General features: G+C 28.4%; 2 protein-coding genes across 2 annotated transcripts; both read right to left on the bottom strand.

The window, feature by feature from the left end:
• Positions 1–347: 347 nt before the first annotated feature.
• LOC132946514 (uncharacterized) lies at positions 348–7,415 on the bottom strand. The gene is made up of 5 exons (XM_061016551.1): positions 7,206–7,415; positions 6,536–6,643; positions 6,352–6,473; positions 4,591–4,777; positions 348–2,062 (listed from the first exon to the last, which is right to left on the bottom strand). The coding sequence occupies exons 2-5, from the start codon at positions 6,582–6,584 to the stop codon at positions 1,569–1,571; spliced, it is 852 nt and encodes a 283-aa protein (XP_060872534.1). The 5' UTR covers positions 6,585–6,643; positions 7,206–7,415; the 3' UTR covers positions 348–1,568.
• A 3,882-nt stretch (positions 7,416–11,297) lies between these two features.
• On the bottom strand, positions 11,298–14,722 carry LOC132946790 (uncharacterized). The gene is made up of 3 exons (XM_061016868.1): positions 14,270–14,722; positions 12,653–12,824; positions 11,298–12,261 (listed from the first exon to the last, which is right to left on the bottom strand). The coding sequence occupies exons 2-3, from the start codon at positions 12,744–12,746 to the stop codon at positions 11,921–11,923; spliced, it is 435 nt and encodes a 144-aa protein (XP_060872851.1). The 5' UTR covers positions 12,747–12,824; positions 14,270–14,722; the 3' UTR covers positions 11,298–11,920.
• Positions 14,723–27,713: the final 12,991 nt, after the last annotated feature.

Here is a 27,713-nt window from a genome sequence, read left to right as displayed (position 1 = left end):
TTATACATTCACTGACATGAGTTTATTATAACAGAGTACTATTGTGACTAACCTTCTACCAATTATAGTATCGTATATTTGTCTATAATTTTAAGTAATTTTTGCATTTTCGGGGCCTAGATAACCTAGATGACCTAGCTATCTATCTAATTTTCTCATACTTAAACACGTCTACCCTACTCACGACTGTAGAGTTATGCTGAATATGACCTTATGGATGTATATTGTATACATATTGTATACGTATAAATTATATGGATTTTATTTTGGTGAATTTTAGTATTATTGATTTGAATACAAATTAAAAATACTCTCATAAGTTTAACTCAGTAAGTACATGTAATAGATAAAAAAATTATTTTATTTTATTTTATTTTCTAACAAAGTTGTTTAACTTAAACATCACAAAGAAATAATACTATTTCTCGTATCGGTGGTATCGTTACAAAATATTTTAACACCATATACGTGGAAATTCACATTGTAAAAACTAAATTAAAGTCTAAAATATAATAGAAGTAAAAGAATACAATTTACCTCGTACAAATAGGCTGGATACAACTTTTACAAAAACTAAAATACTGTCCAGACAACAATTTTTTGTTTAATAATATTATTATAACATTATAATCACGGATAATAGTAGTATAACGTTATTATAATATTATTGTTACAAAATGGTTTCTGGGAGGTAGGTATTTAATAGGTATATAAACATAAATATTTCATAAATATATACTTCAGTACGTTTTAATTGATTGCTCATAATATTGTCCGACATAGAGAAGAATATTGTACAACCACTTTGTAAAATAGTTATAACTTATAAATTAATAATTATAATTAGTTATATACATCTGTAATAACCGATACATTATTTTTTAGAGATTCACTTTATGTAAGATATTTAATTTCAATATTAACATTGGTCATAGGCGATATAGTTGTTGCTTACCAAACTTAGTCTAAGTAATAATTGTAAACTAAGTATACATAATATATAATATAAATATAAATAATATTGTTCGTTTAGTTCAATATAGTTTAAAACAACAATTTTTATTTTTAAATATTGGTTTTAGTGTCGAACTTACAGTTCAAAATCATTTTTAAAAATGCTTAAAAATATTTTTGAAAAAGAATATGTTAATAATACCAATAATATATTAAATTGATTTTTAAAAATTGAAATTGAATTACAAAATATTATTTTAAAGCATAATAATGAAAAAAATATAAGCACCTAGCCATCTAGGAATAACATACCTACAGCAGAAACAATTTAAAAATGTTTTATGAACTGTACTTAATCAAAAGCTACTAGACATGTTCGATTTCAAAGCTTTATCAAAATAGGGAGAGATTTCAATGGACCAAACAGATTTTCACAAGCAAATATTAATATAATAATTAAAAAATGTGAATTAAACCAGTAGCTCTAAATATGGCCAAAGTCATAATCTAACCTGTAACGTAAGACTGTATTGGTATGAAAAATTCTTCGTTCGTAATAGGTAATAGATCAACAAGAATATGACACACGCGGTGAACCCGACCGGTCGCCTACATCAGACTTGGGTGCACAACAGTTCGGTTTCGGATACAAATGTCTCTTGCGAATCTCGTGCGGATTCTATCGTATCGACCGGTATAGTCATATACAAAATATTATGATCATTCCCACAACTCGGTGGTAAATTATGAACCTGTGTGGGTTTCAAATGATGGATTGCAAAGCACTCGTCGTACGGCGGCGGTAATTCGTCGTACGAAGGCGGTGGCTCGTCGATCGGGGACGTTAAAAATAAGCGTACACTGTCGTAGTAATTGGAAGTGCTAAGCTCAACGTGATTTAAATCAGAACCCTGCACTGGTGGACTTGCGACGTGTGTCCTAGTGATTTGCGTATCGTCATACGAAGGAGGCGGGTCACTAATGTCATTGTCGTATCCCGAATTGACATTCAGTGGCATTACACAACTTCGGTCATCACTGTTAGTGGACGGTAGACCGTCATCTGATAGAATTTGATTTAAACTTGAATGTATTCTTCTTGTAGATCCTATACAGTGAAAAAAAGATATATATATATACATAGATACATGGAATTGTGTTTATATAGGTACATAGTCATTTTTACATATAGGTATAGTATTCTATCATAGTACCTACCTAATATTGTACATTTGTTTATACGAGGTAATTCACCAAGCGGTGATGAACATACCTTTTTCCAGTTAGTCAAAATCTGATATTTTGAACTTTTAAATATACTTAAAGACCACACTTCATTTTCTTGAGATTTTTTGTACTAGATACTCATGAGTTATGAGGATAGTGTCCTGTGGAGATACAAACTTGTGTTTTTCAAATGAGAACAATCCCCCCCGTTGACGCATTAAAATCAAAAAGTTTTTAAAGTTTTAACATTGTGTACTATAAGGATAAATATGTTCACCATAATAATGTGTTTGGAAAATATGGGGGCTATGAAAATGTTAGTAATTAATAATCGCTATATATATAAAAATGGACCCTAATCATTGGTCATGGCATCACTCGAGAATGTATTTACTGATTTAGCTGATTTTTTTTTTCTGTTGTGTTTGTAATTGCCAGGACAAAGTTTGAAGAGAATTTTAGGAAAATCCACCGGATAAGTAGGAATTCTAGATGTCTAAAATACAACAGTGGCACACAGTGCACACTTCTCAAACAGAACTAAATAATAATATTTTTTTTTTTTATTGGAAGGTTGCTATTGGTTATGATTGAACATAATTTTAGACCTGTATATTATATTTGGTCAAAACCATATAACTTAGTAAAAATGATACCTATTCCTAACGCTAATTTTTCGACCGTTGTCCCGGTACCTTCACATGCACATCATAAACAACGTGTCAAGGCCTGTAAATGTGTCATTTTTAAGGAGTTGTGTTTAGGCAATTATTTCGTTCCTGCGATTACTGATCGTCTTTGTGTGTGTAGTAAATGATCATTAGTGTGTGTTACTCTCCTACCATCACTCGCGACCCACATCAATTTACAATACATTGTTATTTCTTATCTGGTTTATGGTCACACGCACGCACATGCACAAGTCATTCAATGTCTAGATCAAAATATTCAAAACCGATTTATGGACGTGAAATAGCCGTCGCACTGACAAAAATTGAGGTACTTCTAGTGGTTCGATTTAAAAAATGTAAAGATGTTTTTGTTGATAAACAAGTTTACTTTGCATCGGTCGGAGCACTTTTTCAATTTTAGCAAATACTTGACGAGAATAAATATTTTACATTTTATAAATTTATAAATTTTTAGTATTGAATATATTCAAAAATATAAAAAATATAAAAATATGCTCCGACCGATGTAAAGTAGACTTGTTGACCAATTAAAATATGTTTACATTCTTTAAATTGAACCACTAGAAGTACTTTAACTTTTGTCAGTCACTAAGGTCGTTTTGATGAAAAATTAATAGGGTTTGCAGGGGCCTTAATAAAATATTTGTAATTACGTATGCCTTCCAAGGGGTCTGCAATCCACCGCAGGTGGTTTGCCTATCTGAAAATATATTGCTCGCATAATCACAAACATGTCTCACAGGCCGGTCGGGATGGCTATAATATAATAAAATCGTACGAGTACTGACTGACTGACTGACTGATCAACGTAGATCCTAAATGATGATGACTTGAGGCTTGTAATTTCCATGGTACCTTCGTACCACCATGTAAGTGTGCACTAAGAAAGCATCTTCCAAAATTCATATTTTATAAAGTGGTGCTTGAACTAGTATTTTGAGATTCAAGATGATGGATGAAAATTTTTAAGTTTTGAACAACATACACTGAATATTAAATAACGAATTGAACAAAGTTTGAATCATATATACATAGTTGGTACATTTAAATGTCAACGAAGTGCATACTAATCCAATATGAAATCAATTTTTCAATTGTGTAATACCATTTTTAAGGAGTATGTATTATTCTTATTATAAACATTTTAATAACTGAAAAACTACTATCTACATTTTAAATTAGGCACATCAAAATATTCAAAAAATTATCCACTAAATAATTTAGAGTAAAAAGGGTCAATATTTTGAGAAACAGTAATTTGTATTACTGTGACAATCCTTAAGTAGTACATAAAACCTCAAGAATTTAATAATATATTGTCATTAAGTAGGTATATTATTACTAAGTATTTAAAAATTCCAAAAATTTCAAAAATCAGAATTTGAATAAATTCATTACTATAAAGTAAAAAATTGACAGGTAACTAGGTAAGCATGAATGCTAGTACATGAATTACCTTCTAATTTCTATACACATGACTATTATTTTATTAAGTTTATTTTGTGCGAAACATTAAGGACCATTTTTACTTTTCAAGTACCTATAATTTTATAAAACGAAATATAATTCTGTTATTAGAAAAAGTTGATATCTGATCATAATTATTATTTTTTTTTCAATATAATATTTTAAGCTGTTATTCCAGAAAATATTTTAATATTATACGTATTACATTTTATAATATATCTATAGTGTAAAATAAACATATTATTCATACTTGATTCGAAGCAATCTCCAGATGCGTGTATTATAAACATATACAATACACACATGCATATAAACATTTTGAATATAAATCCAATATTGCGAAGACTAAATGTTGTGGCCGGAGCACTAAATTCAGTATTTGCTTGATAAGTTTTGTTTTTGCATAAATGAATACTTTTGGGATCCATGCAAAATTCCTATATTGAAATTTAGAAAATTTTAAACTAATAAAAATCTACAAATTATTACTAATTATTTTCAACAAATGTGCATTTTGAAAATTACTTTTGATTTGATTATGACGATTACTACACATTTTAAATGCTTATACTTACTGAAAATAAAATAATTCTTAGTATAGATTAACGATTTTTTTTATAAAGATTAACGACTGGGTTAATAACATAAATTATAGGGCAACCGGGAATTAGACACTTAAGTTTTTCATTCATAACAGGTAGACCTAAATATTGGACCACTATTTAAATCGATTTTTATTATATTATCCCGTAAGCAGAACTGCAGAAGATTTTACTCAAATCAGTATTTACCTGCACCAATTTATCATACATCATATTATGCCCATCAACATGCTGAACAGTAGAAGGGGATAAAAAATAATTTTTGATTGGAAATTTAAAGATTGTCAATTGTCATATATCATGTGGTAAAATATAGATACAAACAATTAAAAATAAATTGTATTAATTCAATTGAATTGTAGGTATCTGGTATAGTCATAATTATATAAATGTACATGCATATAATATTATATAGATTAAAGATAATGAATAATATAAGATTTTTAAGTTTAAAAATAATAAAGATGGCAGTAAGTTTTTGTTAAATGAGCGTTTAAAATTCAAATTTTGACAAAACTCATCAAAATCTCGATATGTTTTTATTAAAAAATTTTTATTAGTAAAAAGTTTTATTTAATTTATAGTGTAATTTTTGACGTTCAAAGCCTGTTATAAATGAAAAAATGATAGATAATAGGTACTAGAAATTTAGAATAAGACTCGCGATTTTTGATATACACCTTTTTTCAATTCTATTGTTAAATAATATTAATGTGAAAATGATATATGACCTAAAAATCGAACGATGCCCAACTGTTTTACAAAAAAGGTCAAAATTAACAATAGTGATGCGAAAACGACAACCGGTGGAGCTGTACATCATGATCTACATAGGACTTCTGAAAAGGTACCTAAATGGACAATTTAGCACTATCGAATGTTTAAAAGTTTTTTAAAAAAGCGCCATCACGTATATATTGCATATTTTTTTTAAATTTTCCAAATTTTTAGTGCATATTATGATGTTTTTTACCGCATATTCGAGTACTTTTAAAAGAATAAAGTTTCGAGCCTTACATAACAAATAATAGGTACATATTTAATGTAAGATTGAAATTCGTGATGACTTCCTAATAAATTACAATAACGTTTTGAAATAAATATTTTGCAATTATAATGAAAACGGTTTTTTAGTATTTATAAAACATAAAAAAACATATTTTATATCTCAATTTTTCCTTATCTTGCATGTGGAATTGTTGATAATCATATTATATTAAGTCATTTTCACTTCGAAATAAGTGTTAATATTTATCTGTTTCAAAATATTGTAATACACAGTTACGTTGTAATAAAGGTATCATAATATAATTACTTATATGTCTATTTTAAAATTATAAGCTAACTATTGTTTAAATAAATCTAATCAAATAAATTCAAACATATTTGTCTGCGGTTATTATACATACTTCATTGCAATTTCCGGCCATAGGTTCACAGATACAAGATACACACGATTCGTTATTCATTGTAGACATTTTTTCGTTATTGCCAACTCTAAACAAGGCATACCTTGCAATAACATAATTACCTAGAGAAACAATTTAGTTTAAAAATAAAAAATGCATATGTTAGTGGTGTGATATTTCATACCTGATATCTGATTCCATACAAGTATCAATAAAATAAAAATAATACTCATATTCGATTGAATGACATACACCACTACTAGTACATAAAATATTTATGTATTTAACTGACCTGAAATTGTATTCATTAATCAATAATATTTTAATTACCTACCTACATTTTACTACGACATCTAAAAACATTTTACTATGATATGTTGCGAGTATGATGCATGAATTGATACTGTATAATAAAGATAACTACAATTTCTATCAAACAATTCAATATAGGTCCAATTTGCAATAAAAATAGAATACATTAATTTTAGACTTTGGTATTTGGAATGTTTTGAATTTTCAATAAATGACAAATAATATTGTACTCGAAAGTGATTCTGATCTGTGCTCGGTTCGTCCCAATATAAAGGTCATACCTACTAATTATTTCCACTAATTCAACATTAAATCGCCATTTTCTACTATTTTCTTGTCACCTTGGAATGATTATTAGATACCTACATATATTTATTATTATCATTCTATCATTAATATTTAATATTTTGTTTTCGGTTTAATAACAATAATTTAAAATAGTCAATAAGCGAAAAGGAAAACATAAAACATTATCTCTGATTAATATTCAATACGAAATGCATCACGACATTAATTATCAAAAGACGCGTTTCAATACTTACGTGAAGGAAGATCGTAGATAACGGATATAGTAGTATCATCGGAATAATTATAATATTGTAAAATGTTCATGAAATAAATGTGTACATTATTAATACGCGGTCAACTGTACAGAACGTGCAAAATGAATACATCGACATAATTATTGCAATAATCAGAACCTTTCGACGTTGAAATAAACTGAGCGTGTACTATAGTAGGTATATCGTCGGACGTCGGTGATAAGTAATACGACATTAATAATAATTAGTAATTGTAGTAGGGGAGTGAAATACAGCTGTAATGAGAAAATGTTTTTGTCGTATTGTACCTATTTTTTTTATCAATAGTTTTTAACATACGCATACTTGGAGCATTACGTGTGCTCAGATGGGTTGCAACGATTTGCACGCAATTTATTGAATAATAATTATATTTTACATTGACAAACCATGGCCATGTTTTTACACAAATCGTTTCTAAAAAACCAGTAACTACCTACAGATGATTTAAATTTTAAATTCAAATAAAAACTTAATTGTTAATTATTATTTATTCGTCATTACGAAATAATTAAATTTTTATTGTTTATAAATATTGACAAAAATTTTTTACACCTATATAGTCAATAAAAATAAACAGTGGGAAGTAGAATGTATACGTTTATATATACAGGGTGTCCCGCGTGGATTTACCCATGCGATATCTCCTGAGATAATAAATTTATCATAAATCTGTTTTTTTTATTAGACTCGCAGAGACAACAACTATGAATATTTTATTTTTAATTGAATTTAATTTTTTGATAAAAAATTAAAAAAAAATATTTTTTTATTAACAATAAATAATTGAAGATAACTATTTTATAGAGCTTATTTTTGTAAAAATTTTGACTTTACAACATTTTATTTTCATTAATCTCATGATTTTTAATATTTTTTTTTAGTTTATAGGTAAAACAGCAAAAAACTGGTTTTCGCCGGGCGGCTGTCTCATTCTACGCCTAATAGGTATATCCTCACGGGACACTCTGTATACAATTTATTTATTATTTTTTTTTTTTTTACGGCATCAACAGTTTGGATATTAGCCGACGTTTTATACTATTATGAATTACAAAAAAAAAAAAATCATTAATAGGTATTTATTATAAATTCTCTACCATTAATAAATTATGATAATAATATGTATATTATATTATGCAGAATTTATATATTATAAACGGAATGTTATCCTCCAATGAAACAATTAACTATTTATTTATTAACTATTATTAAACTTAAAACATTTTTTACTCATATAAAATAAATGTAATGCATAACCATTGTTATTCCAATCAGCTCTATAATTCCCTCATTAGAGACATTTAATTTATTAAGTATAATATCTTAAACTATGTCTCATTATTATTATACATTACTAATACTATCATTATTATTATCACTATAGTTATAACTATAATTAATATTTATTACCTATATTATATTTTGTATATATCATATAATATATTATTCAATTAATTGTTGAGCTATAATAACTTTTGGTAATAATTAAGCTAATAAATAAGCTAATAATAAAAAAAAAACCATTGTTATGCGTACCTGTAGGTACATTATTTTCATTAAAATACTCATGTTTACACTTTTTTCATAAATATTCTTTATTAACAATGTTCTTTATAAACAGAAGCAATTTTTAATAATTTGTCTGAACAAATAATAATTCAATCTGAATGCTACTTTTTTAGAATTTTTGGATAAATTTGAAGCTAGAATATCTGTTAAGGGGATTGGAAACGGACAATTATTTCAACCAAAATATACCAATCTTTAGTCAATCATAACAATGGACCTGGTAACACGATAAGACTTCTGAAAACTAATTTGAATTCTTTAATATGTCTACTTGAGATCGATCAGGCCACTTTGTTGAAATATTGTTCCTAAACTCCTATAAATATTGATTACAATTTACGAGATATTAAATGTTAACAATTCGAAAATGTAATTAAATATTTTAAAATGTGGCCTGATCTATCTCAAATAGACACATTAAGGCATACAAATTAGTTTTCAGAAGTCTTATCTCGTTATCGGGTCCATCAGTAGGATTGACAAAAATTACATGTAAATGAGAATGTGACTTCTTCATGCGCGTGCGGGAGCGCTCAGCGCATTTCTTTACACACATGCACTATCATTAGCGATCACTTACTATGGTTATTACGCACACATTTGCAAGATCCGCATGCATACAATTTGGAAATTGCCTATTTTTAACTCCTTAAAAACAGTCTATTTGCAATTATTACCTTAATATTTTATAATTTATTTAGTTGAATTTGTTTGTTATCATTTATCACATTTAGTGATATAAAAGTTATTTATACTCAATGCTACATTACTACTACCACCTATATTGGATGAATCATAAAATGTTAACATTTTTAAAATTATTCTAAGACAGATACAACATTTTTTAGTATTTAACAGTAATATTTTTAATATTTTTACTTTTTTGAATGACAGCCATTTAAATTTTAATGTGTGTGTTGTTTTTTTTTTTGGATGCCATCATATTTGCAGAAGTGAAAATACTTTAAACTTCAATATCTAGTTTATTCTTAATAGGGGATCAAAAGTAAAATGTATTTGATTATAAAAAAAAATGAACTAGTGCGTATCGCTCTGCTAAGGATACCTAATGTAGGTACCTACGTTTTTTGAATTATGAGAGTGAATACGATATTATTTTGAGTCTGTTTGTGTATATTTTGAGTAAACTTGTACTTTTTATGACTATACTGTATTACTGCGTATTTGGAAATAGGTGCATTATGATATCTAAGTTATAACAATATTGTACACGTGTGTGGGTGTTAGATCTATTAACATAATGGTTCGAATTTAATATTTAAGATTCTGAGCGGAGCGATGAATGTATTGATTTTACAATTAGTGTGTTCTTATTTTTGTATCACCGTTTGGGGCAGAAAACTGCTTTGATTTTCTTCACTAGTATCTTGTTCGATGGGAAAGCTAATCTAGTTGGTGCATTCGGGAGCGCCGGAAAAAAACAAATAAAAATTAAGGAAAAGCGGAAATTTTTATGCAAAATTGATTTTGGTTTTTGGTGTAACTCTAAAACAAATGACCGCAGATACATGCAATTTTCGCTGGTTGTTTATATAACCATTTTCTATACACGATCAAATTTTCAAAAAATATTGATTTTTATGTTTTATACTTTTTACGGACATTTTCAGTTTCCAATTTTATTAGTTTTTTTTTAAGTACAAATCTTGACAAAATTATAAAAATCACGAAAATGTGCAAATTAATTTGAGTTAGTAATTCCTAAAAAAATTTCTTTTTAAATCTAAGATTTTAAAATGTAATACAAAATTCCTTATAAGGTTATATTTACCTTTGTCAAAAAAAAATGTCTATAAGAAAGTAAAATTAAATTTTTATGAGCGTTTGAAGTTCAAATTTTTACAACATTGGATATTTACTTGATTTCTCAAGTATTGATTTTCTTATTTTGTTGTATACTTGAAATTTATATCATGTGTTTATTTTATAAAGTCCTATACTTGATAAAATTTTCCAAATATTTTGACTTATTTCGAGCTGTTTATGGGTTTATGGACAATTACATTTTAAATTTTTTTAGTTTTTTTTTATTTATATATGATAATAAAATTAATAATAAAAATATATATATATTTATATATAATAATAAAATTTTATTTGTTTGGTAAAAAAGCGTGAAAAATTAATAAAAATCTCCTGATATATTGTTACAATAGTAGTTGAAAAATATTAAAAATACATAGGCACACATTTTTTCGATAAGCATTTATTTAATTTGTTGTAATTCAAAAATATTTTTTGTGAGGTTTTGAAACTATTACGTATAATATTATTATATTTTATGTACATTTTGGCATTTTTCAAACATTAGATTAATTTTAAGCTATAATGCCTATTTACTTATATAGTTTATACTTTAATCCGGATTACTATAAATAGTAAAATAAATTAATATAAGAATTAATAGCAGTTAGCAGTAATATATTTAAATAATAATAAGCTAATAAATCATCTCCGCTCAGTATTTTTTTTGTGTGCAATGATTTATCCATTACAGAGACCTATAGTCAATGACGTTCTACATTGCATATCTGTTTGATATTAAATAATAAATAAATCAACATTAAAATATGTTTCTTCTTTTTTTTTTTTAGTATAATTTATTTATATATATTTAGGTATAGTAAGGTTTACTCTTTACTATTTTAATAGTATGTAATATACCTACATATATGCATAATAATCAATATCAAAATATTAAATTATTTATGATTAAATAAATAAATAAATATATTATATATTTATATCTGACCATAGGTATAAGTAGATATTATTTTTGACATTACTACAGTACAATACAATATAATTATTTAATATAAGATGGTCAATTTCTAGAAAAAAATTATACAACAATGATCGGTTAGTAACATACATAATTTAGTATTATAAAATAGCTTGGGTATATTATCATATGAAATACAAATTACAAAAGCGCGGTGCACACAATTTTAAATTCCGATGATGTTGTATAAAAATCTTGTTAATTTCTTTAAATATCATAGCCCATAGGTACCTGGGATACATGGATATACATGGATATTAATCAATGACTTCCTAATTTTCTGGTAAATTAAGATCTGAAGTCATGGACGATAGCTCACAACGCACTCGTCATATGAAGGCGGTGCGTCATCGAGTGGAGATCTTGAAAAAGAAGCTACGTTAGTTGAATTAAGCTCCAGATAATTTAAGTTGGAACTAGATGGTATAATTGTAGCTCGTGTGGTGGAAATATTAGTTTGTGCACTAATATATTGTTGACGTGGTTGTTCTTGCAATGGATTATATAATATATTTTCATACTCCAAACTATTTAAAACATTTAATGGCACTACACTGCAACGTTGTTGGTCAATGTTGATCCTAGTTGAGTGTCTACCATTATCCAATTCAATCTCATTTAAATGATTTGATGTTTCACGTTCTAAAACACAATTAATTATCAGCTATTAATAAATAGAGAACAATAAATAATTACATATTTGTTATTTGCACATGTAATAATATAATATACCTATTGGCTATTAGGTACCTTGGTACAGTGGTACCTACGAACTATACTATATAATATTATACCGTTTTTCTGATAAAACTCATTTAAGTCTTTAAATGAAAAGGACATAACTATAATATTGTTGAACATCAAATGAAGCAATCACGTGTTTTTATTATTTATTGAATAAAAAACTAAATGATTATAATTTTTTTTTTAAATCCTAACCCATACTCAATAAAGAGTACAATTTGGGTATGAGCATTATAAGTAAGTAGGTAGGTACTATAAAATTAAAATATAATAATATAGGTTTTCATACTTGGAACACAGTATGTTCGTTGATAATACCAAAAAATAAATAGTATAAATGTTATAAAATACAGTAATGCAATAAAATCTCTTTCGTTATCCATTGTTGAAGTCCGGAGATGTCACTTCACATAAGTTTTTTTTCTGCACATCGTCTATGACAATTTATTCTCTGCTTGTTACTTGATTCAAACAAAAAAACAAAATTTAAATAATAGTTTTGAATATTTTAATACAATTTACAAATTTAAAACTTAGACGATTCTTAACAATTAAGTAATTTTAAAGTTGTTTGTAATTATAAATTAATTTCAGCCAAACATATGTTAGATCATTTAAACGCTGCACATAGAAACTATAATATTATTATGTCTAGACCTCTCTTGAGTCTTTTAATTTGGAGGTGTTTGTGTACGTTTTCGTTATGTATGAAACACACGGTGCTTCGTTATTATTTTTAGGATTTTGTTTTGGAAAATTAAAATTTTTTTTTATATGTGTAGCTGAATTGTTACCCCTTATAGGACAAACGTAGGTGAGTATTGGACGTTCTAGTTCCTTAAATATTAATATTGAATATTTTTTTGTTTATTATATTGGAAGTAACATCAAGAGGCTGATGCCTGGTATGCTTTTTGAAGTTCAGTAGAATTATGTGACCATCAAGTTAGCCTATTGTTTGATGTTATACCGAGGTATTTAACAGATGGAAACGTTTTCGAATTGGAGAGGTAGTGTTGTGGAATAGCGACTTAGGCTAAATTTAGCACCTGTGCTTTTTCAGGCGTTGATTTGCATTTTTTTCCCTTTTATATCAGTTTGATATCTTAACTTACCTTTATGCGATCTTGTAGGTTGTAAGTTTTGTTCTTTTCGATTTTTTTTTATTAAATTGTAATATTTAAAAGAGAGAGGCAATCTCTATAACTTTATTAAATAGTAGGTGGGAGTAGGCCATGACAAATTGACAAAATTAATTATATTTTAGTTTTAAGTACGCTCTAAACATAAAAAAAATATTTACATATTTAAAATTGGAATGGTTTTTTTAATTTATGTTGAAATATTAGTGGATAGGTGTGTAGTTGATTAGTTTTTCTATTATTATTATTAATGTAACTAAACTAATAATATGTAAAATGATTCAAAACCAAAAATGGTAACATAATTTTGAATAATTTATTTATTTTTTAACAATTTTACTATAAAAATAATACTAGCTAATAATAACGATTAATATTTTTCTGACTCCACAGGTATACAAATTAATTTAGTGATTATTTAGCATTTGTAATTCAATGTGTAATATTTATATATTTTAAACACTTTTGAATTATATAAAATCTCATGACTATTTCAGTATGAATATAAGTATTATGATTAATTACAGCCCTCATGAGTCGTGTCTCATATTAATACGCATACAAATTAAAAATGAATATTATAATACGCGACTATAACGTGATTAGCTGATATATTATTATAATAGTAATTATTTATTATATTATTATTAATGTATCCCTTTAGACTCAACAAGTACCTATTAACATTTTAATAGTTTCCCATATCTTATAATAAGTGGTATTAAAAGCTTAAAATAGGTAATAATTATTAGATAGGTACTCACTACATGGACAGTATGGAAACAGACAAGTTGCTGCCAAAATCAGTATAAAGTTCCCCATTCACGGTGGTGCATTATATTATATAAATAATAGAAAAAAATAGAAATCGCTATAATTTACTCACACGACATACGGTACGTCTATTAGAGCCAATAAAATTAAAAAATGACAGTCGATTACCAATTTTTAATCCATATACAATATTAATTAAAAAGTGAAATTTGACTACTAGATGTTGAATTTCTAAAAAAGAAAGAAATTCTGAACAACACAAATCTTTGCTATTGAGGTGAAATATCTCACTTTATGACAGATGATGGTGCGTGACAAGAGAATGACTATTTTTGAGCGGCTAGATTAATTATTGCAATGTGCGAGCATAATCAGTCGGAGACTATGTTCGATAACGAGTATAAAAATGAATTTTTGAAATTCACAACATAATATAATATTACATTATTGCGAATAATGATTGTGTTTGTGATTGTGCGAGTGTGTGAGCGACTGTGGGCACATGATAAGCTGTTGACAGTTAATTTAACGGTTTATAAAAATTATATATATTTATTTGATATAGTCACAAACATATTCTCCCTCCGTTTAAAATTAATATTTTAAACTTGTACGCAGTCTTCATTCATCGTTGATTGACATAGTGTCAAGACAGCGACATATTTGATTTCCATTAGATTTTCTTATGCTATTACTTGAATTGATCGGTTTGATCTAACTTCCATCAAAGTGAACTCGTTCAAAATATTGAAAATTAAGTTTTTTTCACGTTTCATGTAAATACTATTTATATAATATAAGTAAGAAATATTCACGTTTTAAAACTGCAAGCCATTGTTTCCCAAAATACTATATTTACCAGCTAACATGGCAATCAAATAGTTCAAAACCAAAATTTACACACCATAGTATCTAGAAAAGAATAAATATTTAAATTTATGAACTTTGATGTGTATACACATTATAATGTGACCGTTTACAACGCCCTTTTTTCCAGCCAAAGAAAATAGTATTATACTTTAAGCAGTGACGCCGGGTTCTATGATGCCATGGCCTGACCACTTTTTGGCCATCGTATTTATGTAGCCATTGTATTATACTAAAGTCTTGAATAGCATAAAATTGTCGCATATATGCTACTCGACGATAACGCCTCTACACCTAATATACCTAAAGGTGTGTTTCCACTGGATTTGACTTTACTATTTTTTGATACGTAATATAAAATTAAGAAAATGGATGATAATATTGAGAATCGACCATTTAATTTATTCACGGTGATTTCCAACAAAGACTTTACAACGGCACGACGGAAATTACCATGGATATTTGGTGTTTATTAATAATATTAAAAAATAAAATAAAATATAATGTTACGTTTATTTGTTACACAACTGTAAGACGACTTGAGTTGTTTTTTTTATCGATTCGCACTATACGATGCGTCCGAAATCAGGACGAATAGGAGGGACATACGTTGTTTTTTGGACGACCATTGTATACGGCTGGCGAACAGGTGATTATCCCTCCGACAGTGTTTGAGCTCTCTCGTCCTGACGGAGAGTCGTTGATGTTGTCGTCATATTCGATAGTGGTGGAGGCGATGGCTGCAGTGAAACGACTCGAACCGGACCAGAAGGACGAGAACCAGAAACAGCCGGTAAGTGGCGGTAACTATCAGCAGGACGCTCGAACCGTCCCGAAACTCGTTTGACGACGCGACGGTCCTCAGTAGGGAGCGTTAAGGTTTTAGGAACCGAACCGACAGAGTTGTATTCGTATAAGTTGTTGGGCGCCGAGAAACGCGACGTCGCAGTTGGCGGATGTCTGAGCACTGCGAACGTTACACAATATACCTACATAGCTTAGAAACATAATATATTATGACGAACGTAGGGCCAGATTTTGAGCTACTACCGTCCTAGGCTCCTTTAGATATGCCGCCCGCTTCAGAACAAAATTTAAGTTTTCATTAATCGAATATACTTGGAGTTTTAACAAAAGACGGGATAACATATTTAAGAATTTATCAACACAAATGTTGATATTCAACTTAAGTTGTAATATAAATTAGGTAGTATAAGACAATTAAATTTATATCGACACGACAGTTAAATTATTTTTTTACGTGTTGTTATATAATGTTTACCTAACCTATAACATTTAGCGACAAACTTTTTTTGATACAAAATCATCGATAATATGATTGTTTACATGTGTATAATTATTATACCGGCATGTAAATCATCAACTGTTTATACCACGAAGCATCTCAGCGTCGCAGACTCTATATTATGTAATATTTAAGTCACGTTTAATCTAGGTATGAACAATGTGCGTACGTACATATTTATTTATTTATTTATTAAAAATACGGGCAAGAGCCCAAGTTATAATAATAAAATGAAGCGACATTTAGTACATTATACAATAATTGGTAATAATAAATTGGTAATGACTAATGAGTAGGTAATACATTGATATTGATTAAATAATAACAAGTAAAATAAGTATAATAAATGTACAACATAATAAAAGTAGTATATGATACATGGACTAATTGATCCAAAATGATGGGTCCTCTTGACAATTTTTAAAAATATTATGACATTCTGATTTCATTGTTCAACGAATATAGTATGAATTTACTCATTTCAATGCTGAAAATCAGCGCTCTGCTGTAAAATTTGTCGCAAATGTGCATAAAAACAATATTATACTATATTATTGTACCTCTACTTATACAGCAAAATCGAGTTTGTCCAATATTTTTTTCAATAAATTTTTTTTGAAAACCTACAGCGCTGTGCCTTATCTGGAATCATAATAAATACATTATTATTATTATTATTATTATTATTATTGTGTGTGTCAATGCTCGCATCGCAACGAGGCATACCTATTCATCGGGATGACAAGTGCGTATATTCGGCTACGTATTCCAACAATAATATTATTATTATTATAATTATTATTACTTTAATAGTTTAATCGTCGCAACGAGGTGAATTAATTATCGGAATGACAAGTGCGTATATTCGGCTACGTGTTCCAGCTATAATAATAATATTATTACTATCATAATCAACACGTGTAAATGTCTCGTTGCGTCATGCCCATAGACTATTATTATTACCATTGTACTGCAGGGTGTTGCGGCTGAGTGATAAAAACAATATAATATAGTCACTATAATAATGTCATCGTTTGTTTTTCTATCACTATCCCTTAGTTAAAGAATTCATACATGTATAAAAAATTTAAATCGGACATTCCGAAGTATGTGTAATTTACCACCACTTATTGGTCTAAAAGTCTAAAACGTATGAAAAATGCGATCCCCTTAATTATTATATTAACTATTATAATGAATCAAGTGTTAATAACAATTTACGTTGTACATTAAACGGACAATCAAAATATGGTAATGGAATATCGACTTTAAATTCTATATAGTTATTATATCCCTCCCAATAAATACTTTTATCGTCATTTTAACATTATTTTTAAAACATATACATATTTGAACGTAATGTAATTTGATTTGTGTTTCGAGAAGGCTTCTAACTCTTATTGGAACGACTGACACAGATAAACTAAACACACGAACTGACTTATCTTTATATCGTTACATTTTGTTTAGTGATAGAAATTTATTGTTATACTGTAATAAAAATACAGACTATTTTATTAGACATTTTAGTTGATTTTACTATTCTTGCTCAGTGATTTCGGGAATTCATATCATATCTATAATAAAGGGTGTGTCTTATTTTGTTGTACGCGTTAGAGTTTTAATTTCATATTCCCAAGCAGAATATATTTCTAAGTATTTTAATACATAAAAATCGAATTTAGGACGAGTAGTTTATGAGTTATAAGTATTTAAAGTTTAGACAAGCAGAGTAGTGGAAAAATATTTTGCGGGGTAACCCCGTACCACTCCTCTCCGCCAACCTAAACTTTAAATACTTATAACTCATAAACTACTCGCCCTAATTTCGATTTTTATAAATCCAAATACTAAGAAAAAAAATTCGGCTTTGGAATATTAAATTAAAACTCTATGTTGTCATATGTAAAAACTTAAAAAATTGCATTATTGCATTAAAATATATTAAAAATTGCACTTATAAATTTAAAAATTGCATTGAATTAATTTAATTATAATCAATAAAATCAAATATATTAATACATAATAAAAATAAAAATTAAATATGAATATTGCTTACATTGCACTACAATTGATTTTTTTAAGTTTTAAAAATCGAATGATCGTCTGTTATCACATAACACATTTTTGTATCGGGAAAAACTTCTTTCTACGTCAGTTTATAGTTGTTATTGGCACGTACTTGAAGTAGATTAAATCGTTGCTGGTCAAGTCTCCTGGCAAGCCCTCCATTGACTGTATTTATCCACTTATAATTTTTAATATACGAACAATTGTTTGATATCCATAATTTTTTTGTAAAATATTTTTGAATTTCTAGTTTATTAATATTTCATTTTGTCCCGTAATTTTTTCTATTTTAGTTTCAACGTTTTTAACTATAGATAAAGCTTCGATTAATGAAACATATTGGGTTTCGTGTTTAGAAATTTCTGCTGGTATGAAAACATAATTGGAATGAATGAATACCAAGTTGGTTTCCATAGAACTATCCGACAAAAGATGTTGAGCTTGTTCAATAGAAATAGCATCATTTAAATTTAATAATTATTGTACTACTTTTTTTACTTCTACAATATTATAGAAATTTGTTCGCTGCTACGTTTAGTTACTTTAATTTTATATAATAAGTTATAATATAATCTTAAATGTAATCAAAAATTATGAAAAATAGTTAAAATTGCAGTAAAATTAAAAAAATCGCCAAAATTGCATTTATTAATATATATAATACTAGCTGATCCCGTGCACTTCGTTGCCCGTTAAATGTACCAACTCTATATGACTCAAACTTTGTTCAATTCGTTATTTAACATTCGGTGTATGGTGTTCAAAATTTATCTTAACTTTTCTGTTGCCTGGAATAAAAATTCTGATTCGCAGCAGTATATTATCAGGTAGGCAATCTACCTGCGGTAGATCGCGGACCCAGTGCTATTTGTACGTAAGTGTATGATTTAACTCTAAAGTATCAAAATGATACCAAGTTTATTTTGATATAATACGGTGGATTAATATAATCAATTAATACATTATCCTAACCTAACCTAACCGTACTGAAATCCACGATCTACCACGGGTAGATTTCCTACCTGATAATATACTGCTGCGAATCAGAATTTTTATTCCAGGCAACAGAAAAGTTAAGAAGATGTCAGCGCAAACTTTGTTTGTTGTGTGTAGTTAATAATTTTTATTTCAAGGTAGGTAGGCTTGACCTCCAACGAAGACCGGTTTGAAGAGATTTACTAATGCTAGAAAAATAACAAATATTAAATAATCACAATTATAAAATTATTTCATATATTATAAATAGCTGTTCAAGTAACAACCGACGTACCGCGTAGAATGGTATGAATAGATTCGTGATAAACCTGGGCAATTATCTTAAAATTAATCTAAATATATTGAAAATATTATGTCATTGTGTTTGTACACAAAAATAAATAAATAAGCAAACAATAAAAATAATATACCTGCGTAGGTATTGACAAAAAGTTTTAAATCCCAAGGTATAATATTTTTTATATTACTGACATACTAAAATCGTTTTGTTGTTTGAATATCCAATTTCGTAAAAATTTGAACGTAAAAAGCTTATCACTAAAAAAACTGATTATGCATACTTTCAATATTTTCTATCTGCTGTATATAGAACTCATGAGAATCTTGCATTGGATTTTCCAGCTTTTTGACTCACTATATAATATTATAATCCACAAATGGAACAATGTGAGATAATCTGATTACCGTAACGGCGTAACACGTAAGTCTTCTGCAGAAAGCACATTTATGATATCCGTTGTAATCGTCGTAGGTCAGGTATGAGCAACGTTGACTCCCACGATGATCATAGAACGGCCAACTGATGTAATTCGTGTGTATAACTACGGATACAGGTGCAAATAAACGGTTGCACATTTACGAGCGTGCGTAGTTAAACACTAATTCAGGACATTGGCCATCACGACCGCGGGGACGACAATATACTTATCGTAAAGGATAAGCACTGAACTTAATACATATTTTATTAAACTATTTAATAATGATATATAGGTACTACCTAGGAGGGGTGTCACCGGTTTCCGCCAAAAATTACCTTTCCGTTTTCCGCCAATACCTTTTTCCGCCAAATCAGAAAAAACGTCATTCCCTTTTCCGCCAATTATAAATTATAGAATTTCAAAGTTTGGGAACCCTTATGAATTCGTAAAACTGATGTCAAATCATTATGCTAAATAAGGTTCGAATAAAATATTTAAAATATTATATACTTATATTATATATATTTAATTTTATTTCAACTATGTTTCAGTTTTTTACAATGTGATTTCAATTTCAAGTTTCGGCCAATTAATCAAGCGCTGACATATTGACATATTGTCATCAAGACAATGCAAATATAAATATCATTTTTTTAATACTTATATCTATTGTACCTACCTAATAAGTGTTATGATAAAATTATATTTTTTGACTTATTTTGTCGGTACACTATAATATCATTACTAATATATTATAATAAATAATAAGTAATAACTGGAAAAAATATTATTATTTTTTAACTCTATAGTGTGCAATTATTAAATCTTTACGTAAGGGTTCCTAAACTTTAAAATTCTATAATTTATAATTGGCGGAAAAAGGAATGACGTTTTTTCTAATTTGGCGGAAAAAGGTATTGGCGGAAAATGGAAAGGTAATTTTTGGCGGAAACCGGTGACACCCCCTAGGAGATAGTGATTGCTGCACATATACATTAAGAATCTACTTGAAAAACTTTATTTGCTTTATCAGCTCTAAAAATCAAGACCTTGCTTTTATTTACGAATTACGACACATTAGGTATTCATTAAATAATAACGGTATAATAATCAATAATAATTTCACTGATGAACAACCCCTTTCCATTTCATTCTCTTATACCTATATCTTGCATATCATAACTTATCCTAGTTTATAATATTATATTGATTATTAATGATTTTTAGTCCACTGATATTTATTACTGACTAAGTACTTAAATTGTAATATGTTACATTTACATAAATGTTTTACTAACCTACTTTTAAGTTCTAATAATATTTATGCACTACAACTACTTACCTGTCTCTTCACTTAAATATGTATATACAACTCATGTTAAATACATACATATAAGAGTCTTGAATGTTACAACAAATATTCTCGTATAGTATAAAATTACGAATTTAATTAAAAAATATGAAAAAAATCCAACATTAACAAAAAATATTGATGTTGTTGCTATATTTTTAATTTCGATATAGATACTAATGTTTTCTCTTTGTGTCTTATGAATTGTTTATGCTGATGTTTTCATTTATATTTTTCTATTTCTTACTGAGTGTAATACAATGTTGATGACTATTTTGAAATTTGTTTTATTTATGCATATATAATATATATATCATATTTTAATGGATTACATTATATAAGCCTGTACGGCTGTGCAACATATTAATATTATTCGTACATTGTATATTCTATCCACGACCCCAGTGTCTATATTTAAAGTTGTAACAAACGCTGCTGTATTTTCGGTTTCTTATTTATTTTTTTTTAATTCTATAATTTATGAATATAATAATCCGTATTTGAAAAGTGCTTTTATTATTGGAGTTTCTACCCGTGTCCACGGTTTCGGTTAGAATGGATAACTAGAGCGGCGGTCGTTTGGGTGAAGGTAATAATTTTTACCGAAAAATGAATAGTCCATTTGGGCGAGTATCATTAATCGTCCGCCGCAGTGAAGAAGGTCGTATCTCTGTTTTCACAATTTTTTTTTTTTTTCAAGTTGTCATAACTATTTTTGAGTAGATCCCATGAAGACGGTAGTAACTGCATTTCATTATATAGAACGTTTTTGATTGTTTTATGCTACTATCTGTTTTGCGGAAACTACACAAAAACAGTTATGACAACTATAGAAAAAAAAAAATTTTGTGAAAACAGAGATACTACCTTCTTTGCTGCGGCGGGCTAATTTTGTACCTACCGTTGTCCGTTTGGGTGAGTGAAATTATATCGTTGCTAATCTATAGGGCCATCCTTAAGGGGGGTGAGTCTCACGCTTTTTGCTTAAATTTGGAAGCCTTGCGTTTGAGAAAAGTGGTAAAATTGGTTTAAAAATTGGTTTTCACCCTGGGCTTTGAAAATCCTAAGGACGGCCCTGCTAATCATTATTAATCACTATTATTGAAACAAGATTACGATTCAGTCATTCTGTACAAGTTGTAAACCTAAATAATAACTTATAAGTAATAACACTTCAGTGTGCTATGTGTGATGTGTTATGTCTTGTGTAATATACTTTCCTGTGGTACTTTATGCGTATGTTGTTAAAAAGTGTTAAACTAAAAATCGTATATTACTATACAGTATAATATTTTATATAAACGCATTTACTCATAAACCAATTCAAACCTTATTATAATATTATATGACGTATTATTTTAATTATTATTTTTCCTACTGTATTATAATAATATAATAACTATATCTACCTATACCAAATATGAATAATTTTGTACATTAATATACACTATACAGGGTGTATCTTATGTCATTGTACGCGGGGTTTTTTTAACGATTATGGATCGATGACATAGAATTTCGCTAGAACGAAAAAAAACGTGTTTCTTTATTTTTAACAGGCAATTTTTTATAACAGTTTCAAAATTTTTGAACACGTAGGTATGCCAATAGCAAAATCAACTTTATTTTTTTAAACGGTAACTACTATATTTTTTTATGGATTCCGGTAAAACTTTTTTTTTGAACATTTTGATAGTCAAATCATCAATTTTGGTTCGCTAGTTTATTAACTATATTGAGATTGACTATTTATCTAAATAATATCTTGCAAATAGTTTATTTTTAATCACGATTGTTAAATAATTCTTAAAGAATGCCAAGTGCTAAGTTCATACTTTGCATGCGATACCTACAAATATAGGGAACCTATGGTTTAAATTTCAAGTTATAAAAGTTAGTTATAAGAAAATAATATTTAACTCTTATAAACTAAACCTATATCAATTATTTACATTAAAAGTATAAATGCATATTTTACTAAACTTTAGAGGACCATAGTTAATAAACTAACGCACAAAAATTGATGATTTGACTAAATTAATATAAAACATTATTTATTTTAAACTACTCCGCTTAACTCACAATAGTTATTAATGTTCGTTTTTTCTCTCTCTGTTAAGATATATTAAAAAGGTAGTCTAAAAGCCTAAAATGGTTCCATCAATAAAATGTGAGCCACAAAATATACTACTTGATAAATACATCAAACAAGAACATGATATCGCACATGAACTAAACATTAAACAAGAACATGATATCACACATGAACCAAACATTAAACAAGAACATGATATCGCACAAGAACATAACATTAAACACGAACATATTGACGAATCTACAGAATATAAGCTTGATTATAATGGATATTATAATCAATCTACTTATCAATGGTAAGTATCTTAAGCATCATGGAGAGTGCTTCCTGATTGCTATTGTGAGTTATAATAAATTGTCAATAATTACTAGTAACAATAATTGTTATTTTATGTTTATGCTGTTCTTTCATTATTATTAATCCCTCTTTAAATACTAAAGCCAAAGCAATATTTTCCTCATTTATCTTTCTTTTATATTAAATAGGTAGAATCAAATTGAAGATATAAATTGCGGAGTTATATTCGTCGAATAATAATACCAAAACCCCAGCCTATACTGTCGATCACATAAATACCCAAAATCAAGACCCAATCCAAATAACTCAAAACTTAAGCAACACTCCAACCTACGCCGAAAAAACAAAAAATAAAACTAATCAACATCAAAAAGAAGAAATCAACAACTCAAATATCACTAACGAGCTTATAAAGTCATTAATGCCACTAATCAGCTCACTCATCTCACAGATTATTAAAAAAGTTATCGAAAATCTACCAGCTCTATTAAATAATATCAATGTCGTTTAATAATTTAAATAATATTAAGCTAGTTATCATAAATTGGAATGCCAATGGAATTAAGCAAAATCGTAACACATTTGCAGCGTTCTTATCAGCACATAATGTCGATATCGCGTGCGTAAGCGAAACACATCTAATCGCTAATGACAAAATTAAATTTAATGGGTACACCACTTATCGCAAAGATAGGCTAGCGGTACGACCATCAGGTGGTGTCGCTATAATAATTAAAACAAAAATTAAACATCAACAATCATATCTACCTACATTGAAAACTCTTGAAGCAGTAGCAATATCTATTTCAATAAATCACTCAATCACAACAATAATTAGTGCTTACCAGTCACCTAGCTTTCAAATGTACACAAATGACTTTGACAAAATATTAAATAGCTATCAAAGAATTTTGCTAGTTGGTGATCTAAACTGCAAACACACGACTTGGAACTGCAAAGTTACAAATGCAAACGGACGTAAATTATTCAATTATCTCTCAAACAGTTCCACGATAATGTGTGCTCCAGATACACCTACCTACTTCCCATATGATCAAAATAGAAATTCTGATATATTAGACGTAATTTTACAAAAATCGATTCGTTTTTCCATTCACCAAGAACCACTATATGAACTCGATTCAGACCATTTGCCTGTAAAAATTACAATAGATGCATCTCTATCATTTTCAACACCCACCCGTAAACTTATCACCGGCAAACCAGATTGGGAAAAATTCAAACAACATATCACTCAAAATCTAATTATTCCCAAAAATATTTTGAACATTCCCAACGCAGATAATGCGGTAAAACATTTACGCGAAATCATTTGCCAAGCGGCCGACACATGCACAGCAAAACAAAACACGATAACAAATTACAGTCCTAATCAACTTCCCCATACAATATTAAAATTAATTAAATCAAAACATCAAATGAGGAGACTCTGGCAAATACATAGACTACCGCAAGATCGAAAAAAATTAAATTATCTAACAAAAAAGGTTAAAAACTCACTCGAAGAACACAGAATTAACTGCTATCAAAAATATTTATCTACAATCCACCCTGCTGACTCTAATTTATGGATTGCAACCAAAAGATTAATCAAACCGAATACCAATGAAATCCCCCCCTTAAAAGCGGGAGATGCTTATCTAAATACAGAAGCTGATAAATGCGAATTGCTTGCTCATACTCTCGAAAATGCATTCACTTTAAACAGCTCACAAGATAACTCTACAAACTATCTAGTCCAACAAAAACTTAATGAGCCTGATATTCAACCACAAAATATTTTACCATACTCAAGCCCCAACGAAATCTTAAACATAATCAAAAAATTACCAAAAAGAAAATCACCCGGACACGATTTAATCACTAATACTATCCTAAAAAATATTCCCAAAAAAGCGATAACATATTTGTCCATCTTATTCAATTCCCTAATAAAAATTGGATACTTTCCTACAGAATGGAAATTGGCCACAATAATACTGTTCAAAAAACCAGGTAAAGATAATTCTAATCCCAGCAATTACAGACCTATAAGCCTACTGTCCTCAATTTCAAAAATATTTGAAAAAATTATTCACTTAAGGCTTACTAATTACTTAAATGCAATAAATGCTATCCCTCATTTCCAATTTGGATTCAAATCAAACCACTCCACTGCTCAACAACTTCTGCGACTAACGGAGCATATAAATGATGGATTTGAAAAAAAACTACATACAGGGGCAGCCTTCTTAGACATAGCCCAAGCCTTCGATCGGGTCTGGCACGACGGACTTTTATATAAATTAAAAACATTAAACACTCCAACCGCATTATATAATCTAATTAAATCCTACCTCTCCGATCGCTGCTTTAAAGTTCGAATCAACGATACTACATCGGGAACAAAACAAATTAACGCAGGAGTACCACAAGGTTCAAAAATTTCACCTTTACTTTTTAACTTATACGTCTCGGACTTCCCTACAACAAATAATACTGAAGTAGCACTATACGCTGATGACAGTGCTATATACTCAAGCGCCAAAGACACCGAAACAATAACCCAAAATATTCAAGCCCACCTGAATGAAATTCAAAAATGGGGAGATAAATGGAAAATTATGTTAAACCCTCATAAGAGCACTGCGGTACTCTTCTCCAACCGACGCCCGAAAACTCCTGGTAACTTAAATTTGTGCGGTAATAATATACCTTGGTCACCTAAAATAAAATACCTAGGTGTAGTTCTGGACAGAAAATTAACTTGGAATCCTCATATCACCTCCAAACTACAACAAGGATACCAGAGGCTAAAAATACTATACCCATTGATCAACCGACAAACTGCTTTAAGCTGGAGATGTTCTCTTTTATTATATAAACAAATACTACGACCGTTACTTCTATACGCAGTCCCTGTGTGGGGAAATTGTGCAAAAACCCACATCCACAAAATACAAGTCTTCCAATCAAAAGTTTTGAGAACCATTTCTAATGCTCCTTGGTTTGTACGAAATGATGCACTTCATAAAGATTTTCAGCTACCCACAATAACAGAGTACATAAAAAAATTAACTATCAACTTCTTCGATCACATCAATTATGCTCATAGTGCGAAATTCTATAAACTAAGTGACCCACCTTCTGTACGCCGACTCAAGCGTGGACGCCCACACGACCTATTGTTATAACTATTATTTATTAATATATTATTATTTTTGTTTTTTTTTTTTTTTTTTTTTCTCTTCCGTTTTGTAAATATTTTAAAACGTAGTCGATAGTTTCTATTTTTACTAATAATTTTTCTAATTATTACTAATTGTTATATTTTTTCCAAATGTTAAAAAAAAAAAAATGTATCTAATCACACTAAGTTAAGATGACATATGTCAGTAAAACTTTATTTTAATAAAAATAAATAAAAAAAAAAAAAATTCGTCGAATAATAAAGAAGCACTTTAAATACTAATATTAGGCTCCAACGTTGTAAAGATTATAATATTAAACAATTTAAAAATAACGCAATAAAATTAATCTTAAAAAACGATAGTTGATTAGTTTTACTTAATAATGGGCCTCATAATTTAAGAGTCACAAATTACAGTACCTACATTAGTTATAAAAAATAAAAAAAAATACGAATTATCTACGTTAGTCTGGGATCAGTTTCATTAATTAAATTGAATAATTTCGTCACACTGAACTCAATTACGAAAATAATATGTAAATAGGCGCGAACATTTGAACGAGA

Source organism: Metopolophium dirhodum, chromosome 6 (genome assembly GCF_019925205.1).
Source record: "Metopolophium dirhodum isolate CAU chromosome 6, ASM1992520v1, whole genome shotgun sequence".
In the NCBI taxonomy this organism is placed as follows: domain Eukaryota; kingdom Metazoa; phylum Arthropoda; class Insecta; order Hemiptera; family Aphididae; genus Metopolophium; species Metopolophium dirhodum.
The sequence above is the reverse complement of the archived record's forward strand: the minus strand, read 5'-3'. Positions and strand labels throughout refer to the sequence as shown.